We start from the raw sequence: 23,698 nt of genomic DNA on the forward strand, positions 1-23,698 counted from the left end.
ATCGTTAATCAAACAAAAAATTAACAAATTATATACGAAGGCCTTCCTAAAGAACCACGCTATCCACTGGTGAAAACAGCATGAAAATCGATGCAGTAGTTTTTGAGTTTTATAATATGTAGGTAGTGATAAGCGCGTACACTTTTCTATAAGGCCACTCTTGTGATTCGTCTTGTGTTGCAAGAGAGTGTGGTCGGCGGTGATCACTTAATGAGGTGACCGTACGCTCGTTTGTCTTCCTCTTCAATAAAAAAAAATAAACATAGAGAAGATTCATAAATTAGATTCCTTATAAGTTTTTCTTTTTAATTATCAAGTATATAAACTTCATAGGCATAAAAATAAGTTTTTGCGTTTACGTTCCGTTTTAATTCAAATTTAAATATTTTTATTCAAATACAAACGGAATTTGTATTACCTACTTAACATAGACAGCATTATTCCTTATATTATTTTCATCAAGTCACGATTCATCATAAATTAAAATAAAAAAGGACGCAACCTTTTAAACTTTGAAAATACTACTAAAAAGGCAAGAGTGTGTCTAAGTCACGAGGATTTGCTAAAGAGATTCTTATATAAGACCTAGATTTATTCTGAGCTCTTTGCCTATACTTAAGAGCTTAGAATACGTTTGCGCACTGCACTATATTCAAAGTTTAGCCTAGTTTCAGATAAGGTCGTGCGTGTGTAAATGACAAGTCTTTACGGCGGTGAAATGTTTAGCATTTAAGAAAATGCACATTTCGCTACTCAATTCAAGAGCTACGTTCAACATTCAATATTTCTACTATATAATATGTCCCGGCATGTAGTGATAAAACTTTAGGAGTTTTAACAATAAACTATATCGATTTAGTAACTACAACAGGTCTACCTGCACCCGTTCACGAGTTGACGCATAGACCAGCTATCGTTCCCTTCGCACATATTTGCAGCACTCTGTAAACAAATACTTGATTTTTATGAAATTTAACTCCTCATTGCCTAATAGATTACATCCTCAAGTTAAATTTTTCCCTGCATAATAAACCTTTTCATACAAAACCAAATCATATCGGCCCATAAGCGCAGGAGACATGAGGTAATAAACATCCAAAAAAAAAACAAGAAAACTTCGTCCAGATTTGGAAGTCGGTTGAAAATTAATCATGCTACTATATTCCTCGCAGCCGTAGCTGCATTGACCTGACAGTAATTCAACTAACACGCCCCATAGATCTTCCATTTACTTTCATTGGACGTTGAAATTGTCTTAAGGGTAATTAATTTTCCTTGGTCCTTACTTTTTTGGTATTCAGTTCTGATTTATCTGACAGTAAAAACGTATTATCTTGTTAAATTACGTATAAATATTCTATGTTCAATATCTGTTAAAAATGTGGTATATTATTATATAGAAAATTCTCGTGTCACAATGTTAATTGGCATACTACTCCGAAACGTATAAAAGGCATTTATTTTTTGATGTCTTTTCTAATATACTAGATACTACTACCGCTTCGGAAACAAATGCCGCTCTGAGAGAGGCGGAGAAAAGAAACTCTGCGGCGCAAGGAACTCTCCCAGCATTCTTTTTTTGCTAAATAAAAATATACAATATTGTACTACCATTGCTATTGTTATAAAAAAATCATAATCTAGTCCCAGGCTGTCCGATCACTGTGGAGTAGGTAGTTGGATTTACGACAGAGCCATTTTTTAATAAAACATTTAAATGTATTTATAGATAATGCCTGAAGAGTGGCTGGTACTTTATTATAAAAGTGTATACATTTACCCTTAAAGCTATTATGTATCTTATGAAGCCTACTAGAATTAGCCACAAGCAATCATTTTTAGTGTTATAATAATGAAAATCACTATTAAAACAAAAAGGTTACGATTTTTGTGAACGTATATTAAATTTTCATAAATGTACTGACAATGAACAGTCACAATATTTAAAGTACTTCTGTGACTAGGTCTTAATCTATTTTTTATAACCCCTAATTATTATTACAATGTTTTTTTTAGTATATGGCGATACAACGTTTGCCGGGTTGGCTATTATATAAAACTAGCTGACCCGACAGACGTTGTTCTGTTCATAATAAATAAAAACTCTTGCAGATGGAATTTTGGAAAAACCGTTCATAGCTGACCTCTAACTCGGTGAAAAGAATATTCCTACCAAATTTCAAGTCTTTAGCTCTAGTGATTCCAGAGATATCGTGATGAGTGGAATACGTGGAAATCTCTTATATATATTGATTGAACTTCGGAAATGGATTGTCTTGATTCATACCACAAACTTTCAAAGATTGGCCTTAAGATTTGAATGGTCAGGGCGAATGCGAGACGGATCGGAAATTAAAGATTTGCGGGCTAACTCGTCATGCAAAATGTTCATTAAGTACTTGCTGCAGATCTGAAGAATTGCTATTATCATTGCTGCATTGATCTCTTGACATCGATCAAGTTATTTGTCCATGTTGCCCATGAAGTATAATTGTAAAAATTTAAGCTGTGCATCTTCGAGAGGTTGCAGTGATCGAATACGATCGTGAATCTCTCCTTATATCTACAATATCAAAAGATTAAAATTTAAAATTATAAATACTTTTTTTAGAATTAGCATACACAATAAATAGGAATAAGTATAGTACGTATGTTATTCTTTTACTGTATTGTGTGTAAGTATGTAAATAAATAAATACCTTGAATGTCGGATTAAATCCTCGTTCTTAGATGTCTGCCCCAAATGTGGTCATTTGGAAACAAATATTGTATTTTTGAGTGTTTTCTAGAACATGGCAGCACTAGTCTTGCGTTTCTCCGCAGAATACTCGCAAACAACGTCCATTGGCCCAATGCGAAAGCTAGTATGCAAGCAGTACTACAGTACAGTATAAGTACTGCAATCGTATCGAAACGCTGCTCGATTCAAATTAGTACTTCATAAACTTCTTCTTGTGCGTCGAAAATTATCTATAAGTTGTTGATCTCTGAGGTTTTACTGGACGATTTCGTATTGCCAGCCGATCCGTTTTACGAGCTGCTTTGTCGGGAATGATTTGATCGTCTTGGTCGTGGCATTGTTAATGATAATATCGGCACAATAAGCTACTAGAAACTCGAAACAAACACACCAACCGGACAAATTGAATAACATGACGTGCACTGTCAGTTGTATTTTATAACTCATGTAGCGTGAAACTAACAAAAAACTTTATTGAATTCTTTCTATTCTCGAGATGTCATCAAAATGTCAATCTGTACAAAATGTATCAGAAAATATTTTTTTTTATAATAATATTTTTTCGTAATTTTTTGATATTTTATGACTTATTATATCCTATGTCCGTCTCCTGGTTCTAAGCTATCTCCTCACCAATTTTCAGCCATATCGGTAAAGCCGTTCTTGAGTTATAAATAGTGTAACTAACACGACTTTCTTTTATATATATATATAGATAGATACTAATGCATCGGTACGAGCATAAACTGGCTAAAAATTAAAAATTATTACAGATTTTGATGATAATCAGTAAGATTTTGTACAGTAATCAAACATCCTACCAGAATATGCTAGCAAAACATGCACACGAAAAATATTTAATTTTTCCAGCGGGAATCAAATCCGGAACGCTCTGCATGATAGCCTTAGCATTGGTTCAACATATTCATTAATTATATTTGTAATATTAAAAGAAATTGACCGTTGAATGTTATATAAAAAAACTTTTATTACTTTTTATAATAGGATAAAAAACTAATTAATGGAGGGCCGTATTTTTCCTTCACAGTATAACTGCGAAAATTACTGAACTGAGCGAGATAATACTTTTACCATAACATGCAGCACGTTTCGGAGAAGGTTTTAGTATATGCAAGTAAGTATATATTACTGCTTATATATATTATAGCGTTTTTTGGCGCCGTTAATAGACTTGATAACTTACGTCTCAAGGTGACGAGCGCAGTTGTGGTGCCGCTCAGAATTTTAGGCATTTGCAATAATCCTGAGCGACACTGCATTGTAATGGGCAGGGCATATTATTATTATATTATTTTTAAAGTTAGACCGTTTCTTGGACATTGCAAGATAACTTTATTTTTCTAAAAATTTTTTTTTCTAAAATAAACGTAGCCTGAGTTACTCCTTATTACATCAGCTACCTGCCAACAAAAGTCCTGTCAAAATTGGTCCAGCCATTTCAGAGATTAGCCGGAACACACTGACAGACAGACAGATAAAAATTATTAAAAATGTTATTTTGTTGTATGTACCGTATATATATTCATATACATGTAGTAAAAAACGGTTTTCTCAATATTACAAACAGATACTCCAATTTTATTTATATGTATAGATGAGAATTGATACAATGAGATTGCAAGGTCAGCACTTGTTATCAATGTATTAATTCTAAGTACATGTAAACTGAATGTAAAATATAATTTTAGATCAATAAATCCGTGAACAATCACAGCACATCTGTTACATTGGGACCACCAGTAACTAACTTCTATTGTCCCGACCCACAGCTTGTTGAAACATTTTATGGTCTATAAATTTAAACTCGATTCTCGTTAAGCCATCCAGTCAGGTCTAGAGAGTTAGTATAGTAGAAAGGAGCTCTAAGAATTTATATAATAAAATATTTTATATAACTATTAATCTAAGAATACTGGGTTAGTTATACATTTAGTTCATTTTAGGCAAAAACAACACTGGGAGAGTTTCTAGGGTAATTTTTTTCTCTCCCCGCGTGCCTTTTGAAGTTATACTTCTTTAGGGGCGTTATGAAAAAATGATGAGAGTGAAATTATAAGATACGCGATATATCACTGTAATACAAAAGTAACAGGGTGAAGTTGGTTCCTAAAATTTACTGACGTTTGCGTCATTCGTTATTTTTTTGGTTTCTTCGTCCATTATTAGGACAGGCAAAGGGTTCAAGCCCATAGAGCCGTAATCATTATTTATTAATTAATTTTCAAAGCCATCTTTGCAAGATTTTTACAAAATTGTTCTTTCTAAAAACGTAGAATAGCACGAGGAATAAATAATTTTAATGATTTCTGCTTCGTTAGGCCAAAGAAGTATAACTTCTTGCGTGCATACATAAGTACACACACACTTTATTTTTAATAATTGATATAAAAATATTCAATTTTTGAGAAAATAAATGCATTTAATTGTAGTAGTGGTATTTCAAATTTTAAGAGGACGCAATATGTATTCGTAACTTGGTGAAAATAATATCAGGAACTTCGATCATTTATGCGTCAGGATGTCAGACTGTGACAGCTGTGTAAACGTAGAAAAAATTGAGGTTGACTCTTAACCTCTATTTTGAGCAACGCACACTCACACAGAGTGAAACAAATCGCGAGTGAAAGACGTAGCTTATTCACGCACACTCAAATAATAAACCTGGCCTGTTTTCATCGGTTGTCTTGCAGCAAGAGGCTCTATCTAAATATTAACTAAGATCAGGAAAAAAATGTTTATATAAATTAATCATGTTGCCATAACAATGTCGTTTAAAAAACCATTGAGTTGTCAAAGTACTAAGATTTTATCTATTGTATATGATTTTCTATAAGTAATAAATAAAAAGACAAAAATTTATAACAAATCCAATTTATGAACCTTCTCTCTGTATTTGTATGAATATTTCTTATCTTGTACGAAAAATAGGGATTTGTATCGCTCATTTCTCGTAGAGTTTCAGAAACACAGAGGTAAATAAAACAATAAGTAAGAAATATTATTTGTTTGATCCAAGCCCTCACATAATAATATTTATGGTGACTTCGTGATGGTAATAAATATTATAGTGGTTTGCTTTAGTAAATGTTCCAAGACAACATATATTTTTTTTTATCTTATTAAATACTAGCTGACCCGAATTAATTTGTTATCTATGCCCGGCGGTATGCGATCTGTCTCTTACTGCCAAACAAATGAAGGTTATTTATTAAGGATTGGTCTCCGCTGCGGTTCAACTAGTTACCGCAGGCATAGTCGCAAACTGCGGCAACTACTACTACGCCCAAGTGGGCGTACTCAAGCCAGTCTCGAACAATGTGTGACGTTGACGTTCCACATGTTCTGTTAAACTTTGCTAATAATTGAAACTAAAATTGCGTAATAAAACTTTGTAAAAATAATACTACAAGAAGTAAGAAAGACACTGGGATCACATATCATCAGTAAGTATTTTGTATTTTATCAATTTGAATGTTAAATAACACGAAGCGTATGTTACAAAATTCGAAAGATGCCATTGAGTGTCAAGATGCCACGCACACAATCATCTAATAGTTGCCGTAATAAAAACCTCTTGTTCTTAGGTAGTGCGGTATTTAAATGATATAATCCTTAATCTTAGGATATTTCAAATAACGCTGGGGCTAATTTAAAAATTAATTAAAATAAAAAAACGGGTCACTTTAAAATTTTTTATAATAAAAGTACTTAATCGTTAAGTTTTTTATATTTTTAAGTTTAATCACCCTTACGTGGTCGCATAAGGAGCAACGAAGTAGGTGTGCGCAGTGCGCGCGGATACTAGATTTCTTACAGGTTGTTCCGAAATTATATTATGGAAAATTGATTTATTTAGGTGAAAAAGGTTTTTTTAATTTTGAATATTTTTTTTATGATTATGTTTTTTGTATCATTTATTCATTGTATCGCTACGTTATATATAAAAATATTGAATATTATAGGTATTAATTTTTATTTAATACTGTTTCATGATCTTGTTTAAAGTTCGTGTTTTTATCGAAACAGTGGAAAACCTATTATTACTTTAATGTGCATAAACAATTTAAAAAATACATAAAATAAATTCATTGGCATGTTGGTGAGGCGTCCTTGAATGTTTTCATTTTCTGTACATGATAAACGCTCCAAAAGAGATTACAACTATAAGTTTAGATAATATTTAAAACGATGAACTTGAACTCTCTTGCTTTAACACTTTAACTAATATTTAAGTTTATGATGTTTATAGAAAACAACCGTCTTGTTCTTTACTTTTGTGTTAAACTACTCTAACTGTCAAACATCGTGTAACCCATAGCACACGAACATTCTAGAAAGTTATCGTAAAACAGAACTTTAACGAGTGCTTACTTCACATTAATGAGCCAGAAGAACTTTAACTAAGAGAACAACTGGCTTTGTTTTTTATATAAGAGGGGGCAAGAATAACTTGACCTGTAAAAAGTGTAAGTGTTTATTTTCTAATAAATAATATCAACTCTATATCATTCTTTGTAAAATAAATAAATCCTTACCTGTTTATACAATATAATTATAAAGAATTTCCTATTCTAGGTAGAGAGTGACTTTTGAGATTTTTTGAGAATTTTTTTCGTTTTGAGAAAAAAAATTGCAAAAAAAATTACAAAGCTCAGTAGCACTTCAGCAATTATACGTGAGTGCTTAATTGGTAACTTGGATTTAATTAATGTACACAATTTTAATGTATTTATGTACCTATCTGTTAATTATTATTAAGTTTTACTTCAATCGCACGTAAAAATTACACGCACATTTTTTTTCCTAATGAATAATGACATAATGAAATTTCATACTTTTAGACAGTTTTAAGACGTTTAATGTTTCCGCCGATAGTCGAAGTTTTCAAGGTACGCATACCTTGAATATTTCGACTTAACGCCCGACCGAGTTATGTTGACCGGCGCGGTGGGTATATTAATTATTACGTTAGAACTTAGAAGAGCAGACAACAGCAGGTATTATGTAGGTAGAATTTATATCCTCTTTGGCGGAAGGAAAAGCTTTTATTTTCTTTTGGTAGCTATTTAAGTCACGTTCTCGGACCAATATTACATATATTACACAGAACAATTATCGACCAAAAAAAGAAATAAATAAATTTAAAAAAAATATCGACCAAGCTCGATAATTTTTGAAACCAAAAAAATAAAAGAAGGATGAAACCCATTGGAAAAGGAAGAGAATATAACAAAAATGAAAGGAAAAAAAATTACGGGCGATCTGAGGTCGGGAAGTGGAAAAGGGGGGAGCGTTTTTAAGAGTAAAAAACGGTTTATCTTGATTTCCGGCAAAACTACAAGTCCTAAAGAAAACAGTTAAACAGCAAAGATCAAAAAATTTAAACTACATTTGCAGATCATAAATTGCTCTTCTTAACTGGATGGATGTATTTTTTTATTAATCCAATATATACGAGATATTGGCCGAAATAGAAAAACCGGTTCATTAAATAAACCGTAAACAGTGAGTTTTACAAAAAGTTTTCAGGATTTGAAAAATTTACTCCAAATTATATAAAAGATGCAAAATTTTATTTTATAGAGTAATGGAGTTTTTAACTTTTGCCCTAAAAGTTATAAAATCCATTATTGTTTTATTTTCTTAACCGTTTTCGTTATAGTTTCCGAGATATTGGCCAAAAACTTTTTTCAAGAGCTCCACCTGGATCTGGCAGCATTAGGTGATTTTATGCTGAGTCACGCCATACAAAAAAAATAATCGAAAATTTTCTTTTTTTACTGGCCTACTTGATGTTATAAACCGCTTTTGTTGAGTTTTTCTTGCTGACAGTAGCCGTACTTCCTAGAACTGTCATTCGAGCCAGGTCCCGTGTTAAGTTGATGGATTTATAAATAATCTAGTTTAGAAATAGGAAAGGAACAAGAAAAAAAAAGTAATTTAGGTTTTATTTTATTAAAATCAAGGGCTCAACCTATCACTCGATTGTATGAAAGGTGCAGTCATTGATAGATTGACATTTGACAGATGACGGCTATAACTTTGTAAAAACGGAGATAGCCGAAATCCACTACGTTATATTATGTAACTGTTCGCTTTCAAACTTAGGCGGATTATACTTCGTCGCCAATCGACTACTTCTGATTACTAATTACTTATTACTACTATTTCAGACTTATGTCAAAACACAAATCACTGCAGGTTTCATACAATCTGAATTCTGATCTGATACAATCGCTTGTTCTTAGAGTTTCGCTAGGCTGTTTGAGAAAATTCTTGAGTGACTGAGTGTTATTCAGAAAGTTTGTACCTTTGGAACATTTCGGATATGGATTTGAATAATTTAGTGCTTTTAACAGTTATTACAAGTTTTGGCACTTTGTTGATGAGAGTACTTTATATTTTAAGTAAAATATATGCCCAGCAGAACAGACTTACTGTCGAATAGAAATCATTAAAAGTTATACTTTGCATTGGATCCGGAGGTCACACTACGGAGCTATTAAAAATTGTAGCTCAAATGAATTTAAAAAAATACAGCCCAAGGCTTTACATGATGGCTGACTCTGACAATAATAGTGAAACTAAAATAATCTCCACTGAAAAGGATACAAAAGACTATCAAATCTGCAAGATTCCAAGAAGTAGAAATGTACATCAGCCCAATATGACATCGATTTTCAGCACCCTCCATGCTATTTTGTACTGTGTTCTACCAATATTTAGATTTAGACCCGATGTTATAATCTGCAATGGCCCTGGAACATGCATTCCAATTTGTTTTGTTGTTTTTTTAATGAGATGTTTTTGCATTCTGGATTGCAGAATAGTGTTTATTGAAAGTCTTTGTAGGGTAAGAACTTTATCATTGTCTGGGAAGATACTACAATTTATAGCCGATATTTTTGTAGTCCAGTGGCCACAACTTAACTGGACTCAACAACCTCTGTGAAAGAAGGCTGTGTGCTTCTCGAGAAGAAAATTCTTTATAATGTAAAATTGTCCAAATCGCGAAAATAGTAGTAGTGGTTTGGGACCAGGTTTGGCGAGAACAAAGAATGTCAGAGGTCTCTCTCTGTAGGTCAGCTAAATCATAGGACACCCATTTAACAACCTTTTCAATTTAACAGTTTTATGTAAATGGGTCACTAACATAATATTATAACAGAAATGACTTTCTTAATGATTCCACAGATTGAGAATGGAGCGACCGCCCTCAGGCTATTAAATAATAAGTTTACTTGTACGATATTACTTTGTAAACATATTTTTTTATGGAAAAAATGTATTATATGCTCGAGTGCCTGGTGGCCTCGAGTTCATTCATCAAGTCAAAGTTTCCTGGAAGCGATTATAACAAAACGTATAGTGCGTTTGTTAGCCGTATCCTTTCACAACACAACACTGACGTAGCGCGCTATTTCTAGTGGGTTAGTTCCTCGTTCGAACTAGTATTTAAAAAAAAACTTACTTTTATTGTTTCCATCTTTACTTTTAAAGCTGAATGTGAAAACATTCGATAGTCAAACAATCACATGTTGCACATTTTGAAATCGAGAATGTTGTAGCAACCATGTGAAAAAGTTTCACTCACAAATTTTGCACCAAAAAGGTTTCCTATTAACACAAAGTAGCCCAGTACACTTTAACGATAATTTAATACTTAAACCTCTAATAATTAAAAGCTTGTACATCAAAATGAAGAAATCTTTAAAAAATTTAAACGTGTACGAAACCACTAAAATATTTTAGGTTTAAAGCAATGTCTTTTCTTGTGGACCACTAAAGAAATTACATTATAAATCTTATCAAAGCTGGAGTAAAATTAGCTGAACACAATATATTATGTGAGAAGCTTAAAATTTCCTGGCAGAGCACCAAATTCTAGACTAGAATCACTATTTTCAAATGTGAACTTTTAATTTGATTTTTGAATTGTCTATTATACTTTCGAAGTGAAAACTAAATACAACTTATAAAAAATATATTTACTTTATTATTCCTGTTTCACAGTTATTGTCCCAGATAATTTTAATGTTAGGCAAGAATATTTTACAGTAAAAATAACATAATTGAGTCATAATACCTTATAGTTTTTGCTTCTTATGCTTTCAAAATTATTTGTTGAGAAATAATTAAATTATTACTATAACTATTCAGTTACACACTCTACATCTAAAGTTTTCTTCTGCATTCATTTAATTTGAAGAATGACTTGAAATCATACGTTAGGTTTGCCGTCGTTGCTTCGCAAACCTATCGTATGATTTCAAGGCATTCTTCACTAAATATATTAAACATTAGTGTTTAAAGAGCATCTTTTGCACTTAACCATTCAACTGTTCATCATAACCTTATTTTACTAAAACTAATAACTCGCGCCCCTGATTGTCAAAACTAAAAGAATTTTCAGCGAGAGACTGACAAGTCTCATGTCTCCTTTAGGTATTTTGCTGTATTTACTATACCATTCCCACTCCCAGTCCCATACACTTCGAGAGTATAATAGACAATTCAAAAATCAAATTAAAAGTTCACATTTGAAAATAGTGATTCTAGTCTAGAATTTGGTGCTCTGCCAGGAAATTTTAAGCTTCTCACATAATATATTGCGTTCAGCTAATTTTACTCCAGCTTGGATAAGATTTATAATGTAATTTCTTTAGTGGTCTACAAGAAAAGACATTGCTTTAAACCAAAAATATTTAAGTGGTTTCGTACACGTATAAAAATTTTAAAGATTTCTTCATTTCGATGTACAAGCTTTTAATTATGAAATTATCGTTAAATTGTACTGGGCTACTTTGTGTTAATAGGAAACCTTTTTGGTGCAAGATTTCTAAGTGAAACTTTTTCACATGGTTGCTACAACATTCTCGATTTCAAAATGTGCAACATGTGATTGTTTGACTATCGATTGTTTTCACATTCAGCTTTAAATGTAAAGATGGAAACAATAAAAGTAACTTTATTTTAAATACTAGTTCGAACGAGGAACTAACCCAGTAGAAATAGCGCGCTACGTCAATGTTGTGTTGTGAGAGGATACGGCTAACAAACGCACTATACGTTTTGTTATAATCGCTTCCAGGAAGCTTTGACTTGATGAATGAACCAAAGGCAACCAGACACTCGAGCATATAATGATGAATTGAATTCGACGGTAGAAGCCGATTCAAATTAAAATATTATTATTATTCAAAATAGGATGTGACATAACTTATTGAAAGTCAAAAACTACCACCCATTCCAAAAATAATGCCTCAGACCTGAGAAGAATGGGCGCAACATACTCAGCGGGTTTTTTTTCCATAAAAAAATATGTTTACAAAGTAATATCGTACAGATAAACTTATTATTTAATAGCCTGAGGGCGGCGATTCCCAATCAGTGGTATCATTAAGAAAGTTATTTATGTTATAGTAACGTTTACTACACATACGTTTTCCACCTTCGCACGGAACGCCACAAGTTAGGATATCATCCCCACCATCTGGATGTGTGGCGGTCCTCCACAGTGCGGTTTTCAAGGAGCTTTCTTCCACGTACTACAAAGCTGTGGAATGAGCTTCGTTGTGCGGTGTTTCCGGGACCATACGACATGGGTACCTTCAAAAAAAGCGCGTACACCTTCCTTAAAGGCCGGCAACGCTCTTGTGATTCCTCTGGTGTTGCAAGAGAATGTGGGCGGCGGTGATCACTTAACACCAGGTGGCCCGTACGCTCGTTTGTCCTGCTATTCCATAAAAAAAAACATACGTTTTATGTACCAAGAAATAAGCGGCATGATTTAATGTTACCATAGCCATATTGGTTGATAAATGGGTGTCCTATGATTTTACTGACTTACAGAGAGAAACACGCATTGAAGCTTGCTTTGCTCCTTTATTTCTTTGTAATGTACATTTTGAAATGAAGGCATTTTGAAGGCAAATTGTGAAATGTTATGAAAAGTAGATTCTATATGATAATAGCAAGCGACATCGCAATGGCCGAATCTAGTTCAAACGTCACAACAATGCCCTCAAACGAATCTTACTCATAGAAAATTTATCGTTAATGGCTGGTAGTCACTTAATTATATAATTCACTAAAGCTTTCACAGAGCTGCTAAAAGAAAAAACATGCAGCTATTTAACTGAACTTTCCAGAACGATTAAGAATATTGCATTGAGAAAGCCATGACTCATATACAGATCGTCACCATTTTTTCTTCATGATGAGCACAAGACCTCAGATAGCTCGAGACGCCGCTAAAACTGCACAGAACCACATTGAGATACGCTCTGACATTCTTTGCTCTCGCCAAACCTGGTCCCAACCCACTGCTACTTTTTTCGCGATTTGGACAATTTTACATTATAAAGAATTTTCTTCTAGAAGCACACAGCCTTCTTTCACAGAGGTTGTTGAGTCCAGGTCTGTAGAGTTCTTAAGAAAAGACATAATTGAACTTCCCCTGATATTATGGTATCTCACCCACAACCAACTATGTACAAGCCTACCGTGGCTGACAACGACGCCAAAAAAACAATAATTGTAACTATAATTAGATTAATGAATTACATTTATTAGATTGTATAAAAATACGTAATTATTTTTTTTCACTTTTTAGTGCATATTATATCTATTGTTTTTTAATAGATTTTTTTAATTCGGTTGTGTTTTTTTGTAGTTTTTTATTTGTTTAAACAACGTTTAGTTCTATTACCGACCAAATTTAAACCCAGGTTCGTTCTACTGTGGGATAGAAAGAAAATTTAATCAATATCAATGTGTTTTGTTCTGCCCACTGAGCTAGAAGTCTCGGGTTCGAATCCCGGTTGGTGCTAACATTTATATGATGAAGATAGATCTTTGTTTCCGAGTCATGGATGTTTATAATATGTAATTATTTATGTTTAAGTATGTATATCGAATATATAATAGTTGGCTTGCACCCATAGTACAGGTTCTGCCTACTTGGGGGCGAGATAATTGGTGTAATAGTGTGTCAATAATATTATTTTATTATTAGGATTTCTCGGAAAGTTGTGAGGAATACAAGCGTTGAAATTTCATTTCTCTAGCATAATATTAATTCTATTTCGTCGATTTTTATCGTGTATTTTTTATGAAAATACGAGACGAGACGAACAGGACGTTAAGCTGATGAATGCACTTCCGCTCAGGATTCTTGAAAACCCCAAAAATTTTGAGCGGCACTACAATTGCGCTCGTCACCTTGAGACATAAGATGTTAAATCTCATTTGCCCAGTAATTTCACTATCTACGACGCCCTTCAGACCGAGACACAGTAATGTTTACACATTACTGCTTCACGGTAGAAATAGGCGCGGATGTTGTACCCATAATCTAGCCGGCATCCTGTGCAAAGGAGCCTCCCACTGGTATATTATAAATAAAACGTCATTAAAGAATGTTTTAGCCCAATTAACACAGAGTTGTTCAAAAGTTGTATACAACTAACAATAGTAAAATAATTTAATAAAAAAATATCGTTTTATATAAATATTTAAGTAGGAAAAATGTTGAAATAGAATAATAAACGGATATTTGAATTGTTCATTGCGACAATTTGTTAACCTTTTCCAGAACTCTGAGTTTTCTTTTATTTATACAGGAGACTAAATTTGCATAAAAAACACACTTTTTATTTGGTTGACATTGTACATCCTAAGCATACATTTGAAGGCTTAAGGGATTGTGCCAAAATTATTTCAATTTAAAAGTGGCTGTTGTTCGATAAATTTGATTACATTTTTCAATACTGTTACGATAAAAGTGCAGATTTAAATTTAATTCAAGATCATCAAAAAGTAATAAAAACATGATATGATAATCAGTAGATACATAGATATATAATGCTGAAGGAAAATAAAGAAAAAAAATAACGAGTGCGTCTCACTTTACACGCATTTGAAATGAACAAAAAACAAAAAGCAAAAAGCAACCGAGTTCAAAAAAACTATTTCAAAACAGCACTAAAAAGTACAAATTTGCATTTTCTTCTACAACTTAATAATCAACTTATTTTTAGAGTTCTCTTATATATAATGAAATGAAAAATATTAGACTACCCAATAATTCAATCAAATTAATTAAACAATATAATATTGTGGTTACAATTATTGTTAATTTTAGAATCGATGTCCTCTTGCAGCGGCCGCGCTCTCGTATCTCGCCTCGTCACGTCGCGCGTGCGACACAAGCACATCTCACCTTTGATATGTATATAGTTACGAACCTACCTTGGCTGACACCGACTCCAAAAATAACAATAATTGTAGGTACATTGAAAATGGAACTAGACGGGAAGCTCCAGCTTTCAAATTATAAAAAGAATCACCAAAATCGATACACCGAGTTGAAAGTTCTAAGGTAACAAACATAAAAAAATACAGTCGAATTGCGAACCTTCTCCTTTTTTGGAGTCGTTTAAAAAAAATAAAAAATCACAATTGTCATTAATTATCATATAAAATTTAGAAGATGATATATTTTAATGAGTTGGTTGGTACCTACACCAAATGGGTCACGTAAGGGCATGGAAGTAATATAATATTCAATCGCAAAACCAACCGCGATGAATTAACGAGCCCTTAGTATGTACTGTGTATTTTTAACTGCTCTGAATTATTCAGTCTCGTAACGGCTAAGGGTTACATCCTACATTAAAATATAATAATATGCTATCTTGGAACATTTACTAAAGCAAACCAGTATATATTTATTTTCAGCAAAAAGTCACCATATTAGTTATCATAAATATTATTATTAATATTAATAAAATAATATTTCTCACAGTTTCTTTTATTTACTTATGTGGGTCTGGAAAACTAGAAGAAATGAGCGATATATATCCCTATTATTGCCGCAAGTTAACATACATACATATAATCACGCCTCTTTCCCGTAGGGGTAGGCAGAGACCACTTCTTTCCACTTGCTACGATCCTTGTTTCGCTTCGTCCACTTTCATTATTCCTTTCATACATGTTCTTCAGTTTAGGGTACTCTTGACCTGGCCTTTTTCCAAGACGTCCCTGATTTGATCTTGAAACGTCTGCCTAGGTCTTCCCCTTCTAACACTCAAACTAACAATCGTTCTTCATTCATTCTCTCGACATGTCCAAACCATCTCAGCTAGTTAAGTACTATATAAAATAGTAATATATAATATATATAACTATTTTATATTATATAATATATTACTAGATGACGCGACAGGCGCTGTTCTGTTAATAGAAAAAAATGATATAAGTTTTCGGGAATAATGTAGCCATTCCAATTGTATAATTAATGTTAATGAATTAAATATGAAACAAATACATATTTCTGAATTACTTTATAATATTAAGTAGTAAAAAAATGATAAGGATAAAATATCGTATTTGTGTAAATAGCTTTTACATTATCGCTTTATGATTTCCAATATTTTAAAGTTTTAAATTGGTTATAGTACCTATGTTATCCTTAAGACTTTTCTGTAGACCTATATATGTTGTATATATGACATATATATATGTTTTCATAGAAGGCGCCCAGATTGCTTATTTTCTCCGACACCTCGTACTAATATCGTTAATTAAACAAAAAAATTACAAATTATATACGAAGGCCTTCCTAAAGAACCACGCTATCCACTGGTGAAAACAGCATGAAAATCGATGCAGTAGTTTTTGAGTTTTATATTATGTAGGTAGTGATAAGCGCGTACACTTTTCTATAAGGCCACTCTTGTGATTCGTCTTGTGTTGAAAGAGAGTGTGGTCAACGGTGATCACTTAATTAGGTGACCGTACGCTCGTTTGTCTTCCGCAGCCGACCCGACACACGTTGACGAAGTTGATCGTGAAGTTGAACGTCGCTCCGCTCTGAGCCCTTCAGGCGATGTAATAAAACCCACCTCTTACGAAGAGGTGAAGCTAATCATTAAGGAGCTTAACTCCAAGAAGGCCTCGGGGCCCGACACTATAAACAATAGGGTTCTTAAGATCCTACCCTCGACTCTTATTACTTTATTGGTTACCATTTTTAATATTCTATTGTCTAATAGCGCGTTCCCCGAACAATGGAAGGATTCCATTGTTATCGGTATCCCAAAACCCAATAAACCTAAAGTTAATCCGAGTAGCTATAGGCCTATTAGCTTAATTAACTCGATCGGGAAACTTTACGAAAGATTAATTCTCGCGCGTCTTAATCATTACATCGCGGAGCTCAACCTAATACCCGACATACAGTTCGGATTCAAAACCGCTCACTCGTGTCCCCAGCAGGCTCACCGACTCACCGAGTACATTCTCGTACGGCGTCAACTTCACGCTACCACGGCAGCCGTGTTTTTCGATGTCGCGAAGGCATTCGACAAGGTATGGCACAACGGCTTAGTATTCAAGCTGTATCAATTGGGAGTGCCAGACAGGCTCGTGCGCATCATACGAGCCTACCTTACTGATCGCTCCTTCCGATATCGAGTAGAGGGCACCCTATCATCACCCAGACCCATCAGGTCTGGCGTGCCACAGGGTTCAGTCCTCTCTCCCACTCTTTTCTCGCTCTTCACGAGCGACATTCCCAAGTTTCCGAGTGTCCAGCTCGCTCAGTACGCTGACGATACGGCACTCTACTTTGGCTCCGCTCTATTGAACCGCTCAACCTTGAGCAGGAACATTAAAGTGCTTCAAGCCGCCGTCGATGAACTAGGCAACTGGTTCAGAAAATGGCGGATTGAAGTGAACCCCACCAAGAGTGCAGCGGTACTCTTCGGTAACGCGAATAGCATCCGCGCTAAAAAACGACTGACCGACGTCATTAAATTGTATGAAACACCCATATCGTGGGTTCACCCACGATATGGGTGTGTAATACTAATCCTTCAGGATTACAAATACTTAGGAGTCACGTTCAACAGCAATATGAACTTCAAGAAACATATTGATACGGTATGCAATAGAGCCCGATTTGTCCTCAGTCGCCTTTATCCACTTGTGTGTGGGCGAAGCAAACTTCCGCTCAAACACAAAGTGACGCTGTACAAAACCATCGTACGGCCTATACTGTCATACGCAAGCGTCGTTTTCGCGCACACCCGACCGAGCTACTTACGTCGTTTGCAAGTAGTTCAAAATAAATTCACGCGCATGGCAACCGGAGCCCCGTGGTTCATCCGAAACGTTGACCTTCACCGCGACCTAGAGCTTCCGACGATAGCTCAACACTTTAAAGAGATCTCGCGACTTTGACAAGGCGCCTAACCATCCCAACATCTTGGTTAGGAAGGCATGCGGGTACACCACCCTTCACCATAGTCTCAACCCAATAAGACGTCCCAGACACGTAACGGTAGACCCGGATGACGACATCACCATTGCGAACGCGACACCCACACAAACACCGACACAGACACGCACACACCGCCTTCGCAGGCGTAGGCGCGGTCAACCACCGCAAACCACTGGCACTCGTCGCTCTGACGATGGCCACCGGCCCGCACCCTAGATACACCACACATTGTTTTGATACCCGACGAGACGTTAGTCCTCGTCCTGTAATCGCTTCACTACACTCACTCACACACGGACTGACTGACGGACTGACATACACCACTTACACAATCACAAACACACGTCACAAACAGACACAAACACAAACATACATGCACACAAACATTTACACTACGTACATACATACAAACACACATACATGCAATCATAAACACATACATACACACTTACATACATTACACAAAACATCACCACACTCGCCGGCGAGTGTGTTCTTATCACCTTTTCATCTTTCATTTTCATTTCATCTTCATTTTCATTCTCTCTCCTTCCCACAAGCACACAGCCGGTCTGAGGTTCGAGTCTCCTTAAGAGACGCCCCGCGACTGTTGTTGCGTAGTCTTTGCGGCCTCCACGGCCCACGTCCTCCTTCGCTGTGAAAGCCAGGGCTGCTAACAGCACAGAGGAGGTTTTAGTCGGTATGGGGTGTCCGCTTACGCGGACAATCGAGTCCGACATATTACGCCCCGTTACGGGGCGTAAATACGTAACCGTATTTGCTCCTCTCAAAAAAAAAAAATCGTTTGTCTTCCTTTTCAATAAAAAAAATAAACATAGAGAAGATTCATAAATTAGATTCCTTATAAGTTTTTCTTTTTAATTATCAAGTATATAAACTTCATAGGCATAAAAATAAGTTTTTGCGTTTACGTTCCGTTTTAATTCAAATTTAAATATTTTTATTCAAATACAAACGGAATTTGTATTACCTACTTAACATAGACAACATTATTCCTTATATTATTTTCATCAAGACACTATTCATCATAAATTAAAATAAAAAAGGACGCAACCTTTTAAACTTTGAAAATACTACTAAAAAGGCAAGAGTGTGTCTAAGTCACGAGGATTTGCTAAAGAGGTTCTTATATAAGACCTAGATTTATTCTGAGCTCTTTGCCTATACTTAAGAGCTTAGAATACGTTTGCGCACTGCACTATATTCAAAGTTTAGCCTAGTTTCAGATAAGGTCGTGCGTGTGTAAATGACAAGTCTTTACGGCGGTGAAATGTTTAGCATTTAAGAAAATGCACATTTCGCTACTCAATTCAAGAGCTACGTTAAACATTCAATATTTCTACTATATAATATGTCCCGGCATGTAGTCATAAAACTTTAGAAGTTTTAACAATAAACTATATCGATTTAGTAACTACAACAGGTCTACCTGCACCCGTTCACGAGTTGACGCATAGACCAGCTATCGTTCCCTTCGCACATATTTGCAGCACTCTGTAAACAAATACTTGATTTTTATGAAATTTAACTCCTCATTGCCTCATAGGTTACATCCTCAAGTTAAATTTTTCCCTGCATAATAAACCTTTTCATACAAAACCAAATCATATCGGCCCATAAGCGCAGGAGACATGAGGTAATAAACATCCAAACAAAAAAACAAGAAAACTTCGTCCAGATTTGGAAGTCGGTTGAAAATTAATCATGCTACTATATTCCTCGCAGCCGTAGCTGCATTGATCTGACAGTAATTCAACTAACACGCCCCATAGATCTTCCATTTACTTTCATTGGACGTTGAAATTGTCTTAAGGGTAATTAATTTTCCTTGGTCCTTACTTTTTTGGTATTCAGTTCTGATTTATCTGACAGTAAAAACGTATTATCTTGTTAAATTACGTATAAATATGTTATGTTCAATATCTGTTAAAAATGTGGTATATTATTATATAGAAAATTCTCGTGTCACAATGTTAATTGGCATACTACTCCGAAACGTATAAAAGGCATTTATTTTTTGATGTCTTTTCTAATATACTAGATACTACTACCGCTTCGGAAACAAATGCCGCTCTGAGAGAGGCGGAGAAGAGAAACTCTGCGGCGCAAGGAACTCTCCCAGCATTCTTTTTTTGCTAAATAAAAATATACAATATTGTACTAACATTGCTATTGTTATAAAAAAATCATAATCTAGTCCCAGGCTGTCCGATCACTGTGGAGTAGGTACTTGGATTTACGACAGAGCCATTTTTTAATAAAACATTTAAATGTATTTATAGATAATGCCTGAACAGTGGCTGGTACTTTATTATAAAAGTGCATACATTTACCCTTAAAGCTATTATGTATCTTATGAAGCCTACTAGAATTAGCCACCAGCAATCCCTTATTTTTAGTGTTATAATAATGAAAATCACTATTAAAAGCAATAAGGTGACGATTTTTGTGAACGTATATTAAATTTTCATAAATGTACTGACAATGAACAGTCATAATATTTAAAGTACTTCTGTGAATAGGTCTTAATCTATTTTTTATAACTCCTAATTATTATTACAATGTTTTCTTTAGTATATGGCGATACAACGTTTGCCGGGTTAGCTATTATATAAAACTAGCTGACCCGACAGACGTTGTTCTGTTCATAATAAAAAAAATTCTTGCAGATGGAATTTAGGAAAATCCGTTCTTAGCTGACCTCTACTCGGTGAAAAGAATATTCCTACCAAATTTCAAGTCTTTAGCTCTAGTGGTTCCAGAGATAACGTGATGAGTGGAATACGTGAAAATCTCTTATATATATATATATAGATTGAACTTCGGAAATGGGTTGTCTTGATTCATACCACAAACTTTCAAAGATTGGCCTTAAGATTTGAATGGTCAGGGCGAATGCGAGACGGATCGGAAATTAAAGATTTGCGGGCTAACTCGTCATGCAAAATGTTCATTAAGTACTTGCTGCAGATCTGAAGAATTGCTATTATCATTGCTGCATTGATCTCTTGACATCGATCAAGTTATTTGTCCATGTTGCCCATGAAGTATAATTGTAAAAATTTAAGCTGTGCATCTTCGAGAGGTTGCAGTGATCGAATACGATCGTGAATCTCTCCTTATATCTACAATATCAAAAGATTAAAATTTAAAATTATAAACACTTTTTTTAGAATTCATACACAATACATAGGAATAAGTATAGTACGTATGTTATTCTTTTACTGTATTGTGTGTAAGTATGTAAATAAATAAATACCTTGAATGTCGGATTAAATACTCGTTCTTAGATGTCTGCCCCAAATGTGGTCATTTGGAAACAAATATTGTATTTTTGAGTGTTTTCTAGAACATTGCATCACTAGTCTTGGGTTTCTCCGCAGAATACTCGCAAACAACGTCCATTGGCCCAATGCGAAAGCTAGTATGCAAGCAGTACTACAGTACAGTATAAGTACTGCAATCGTATCGAAACGCTGCTCGATTCAAATTAGTACTTCATAAACTTCTTCTTGTGCGTCGAAAATTATCTATAAGTTGTTGATCTCTGAGGTTTTACTGGACGATTTCGTATTGCCAGCCGATCCGTTTTACGAGCTGCTTTGTCGGGAATGATTTGATCGTCTTGGTCGTGGCATTGTTAATGATAATATCGGCACAATAAGCTACTAGAAACTCGAAACAAACACACCAACCGGACAAATTGAATAACATGACGTGCACTGTCAGTTGTATTTTATAACTCATGTAGCGTGAAACTAACAAAAAACTTTATTGAATTCTTTCTATTCTCGAGATGTCATCAAAATGTCAATCTGTACAAAATGTATCAGAAAATATTTTTTTTTATAATAATATTTTTTCGTAATTTTTTGATATTTTATGACTTATTATATCCTATGTCCGTCTCCTGGTTCTAAGCTATCTCCTCACCAATTTTCAGCCATATCGGTAAAGCCGTTCTTGAGTTATAAATAGTGTAACTAACACGACTTTCTTTTATATATATATATAGATAGATACTAATGCATCGGTACGAGCATAAACTGGCTAAAAATTAAAAATTATTACAGATTTTGATGATAATCAGTAAGATTTTGTACAGTAATCAAACATCCTACCAGAATATGCTAGCAAAACATGCACACGAAAAATATTTAATTTTTCCAGCGGGAATCAAATCCGGAACGCTCTGCATGATAGCCTTAGCATTGGTTCAACATATTCATTAATTATATTTGTAATATTAAAAGAAATTGACCGTTGAATGTTATATAAAAAAACTTTTATTACTTTTTATAATAGGATAAAAAACTAATTAATGGAGGGCCGTATTTTTCCTTCACAGTATAACTGCGAAAATTACTGAACTGAGCGAGATAATACTTTTACCATAACATGCAGCACGTTTCGGAGAAGGTTTTAGTATATGCAAGTAAGTATATATTACTGCTTATATATATTATAGCGTTTTTTGGCGCCGTTAATAGACTTGATAACTTACGTCTCAAGGTGACGAGCGCAGTTGTGGTGCCGCTCAGAATTTTAGGCATTTGCAATAATCCTGAGCGACACTGCATTGTAATGGGCAGGGCATATTATTATTATATTATTTTTAAAGTTAGACCGTTTCTTGGACATTGCAAGATAACTTTATTTTTCTAAAAATTTTTTTTTCTAAAATAAACGTAGCCTGAGTTACTCCTTATTACATCAGCTACCTGCCAACAAAAGTCCTGTCAAAATTGGTCCAGCCATTTCAGAGATTAGCCGGAACACACTGACAGACAGACAGATAAAAATTATTAAAAATGTTATTTTGTTGTATGTACCGTATACATATTCATATACATGTAGTAAAAAACGGTTTTCTCAATATTACAAACAGATACTCCAATTTTATTTATATGTATAGATGAGAATTGATACAATGAGATTGCAAGGTCAGCACTTGTTATCAATGTATTAATTCTAAGTACATGTAAACTGAATGTAAAATATAATTTTAGATCAATAAATCCGTGAACAATCACAGCACATCTGTTACATTGGGACCACCAGTAACTAACTTCTATTGTCCCGACCCACAGCTTGTTGAAACATTTTATGGTCTATAAATTTAAACTCGATTCTCGTTAAGCCATCCAGTCAGGTCTAGAGAGTTAGTATAGTAGAAAGGAGCTCTAAGAATTTATATAATAAAATATTTTATATAACTATTAATCTAAGAATACTGGGTTAGTTATACATTTAGTTCATTTTAGGCAAAAACAACACTGGGAGAGTTTCTAGGGTAATTTTTTTCTCTCCCCGCGTGCCTTTTGAAGTTATACTTCTTTAGGGGCGTTATGAAAAAATGATGAGAGTGAAATTATAAGATACGCGATATATCACTGTAATACAAAAGTAACAGGGTGAAGTTGGTTCCTAAAATTTACTGACGTTTGCGTCATTCGTTATTTTTTTGGTTTCTTCGTCCATTATTAGGACAGGCAAAGGGTTCAAGCCCATAGAGCCGTAATCATTATTTATTAATTAATTTTCAAAGCCATCTTTGCAAGATTTTTACAAAATTGTTCTTTCTAAAAACGTAGAATAGCACGAGGAATAAATAATTTTAATGATTT

General features: G+C 34.2%; 1 protein-coding gene across 1 annotated transcript; it reads left to right on the forward strand.

Annotated features, from left to right (window-relative positions):
* Positions 1 to 8,183: 8,183 nt before the first annotated feature.
* On the forward strand, positions 8,184 to 9,713 carry LOC126975409 (UDP-N-acetylglucosamine transferase subunit ALG14 homolog). Its single transcript, XM_050823298.1, has 2 exons — positions 8,184 to 8,189; positions 9,210 to 9,713. Exons 1-2 carry the CDS (start codon positions 8,184 to 8,186, stop codon positions 9,711 to 9,713), a joined length of 510 nt encoding a protein of 169 aa, XP_050679255.1.
* Positions 9,714 to 23,698: the final 13,985 nt, after the last annotated feature.

This window comes from Leptidea sinapis, chromosome 35 (genome assembly GCF_905404315.1).
Source record: "Leptidea sinapis chromosome 35, ilLepSina1.1, whole genome shotgun sequence".
NCBI classification, from domain to species: Eukaryota; Metazoa; Arthropoda; class Insecta; order Lepidoptera; family Pieridae; genus Leptidea; species Leptidea sinapis.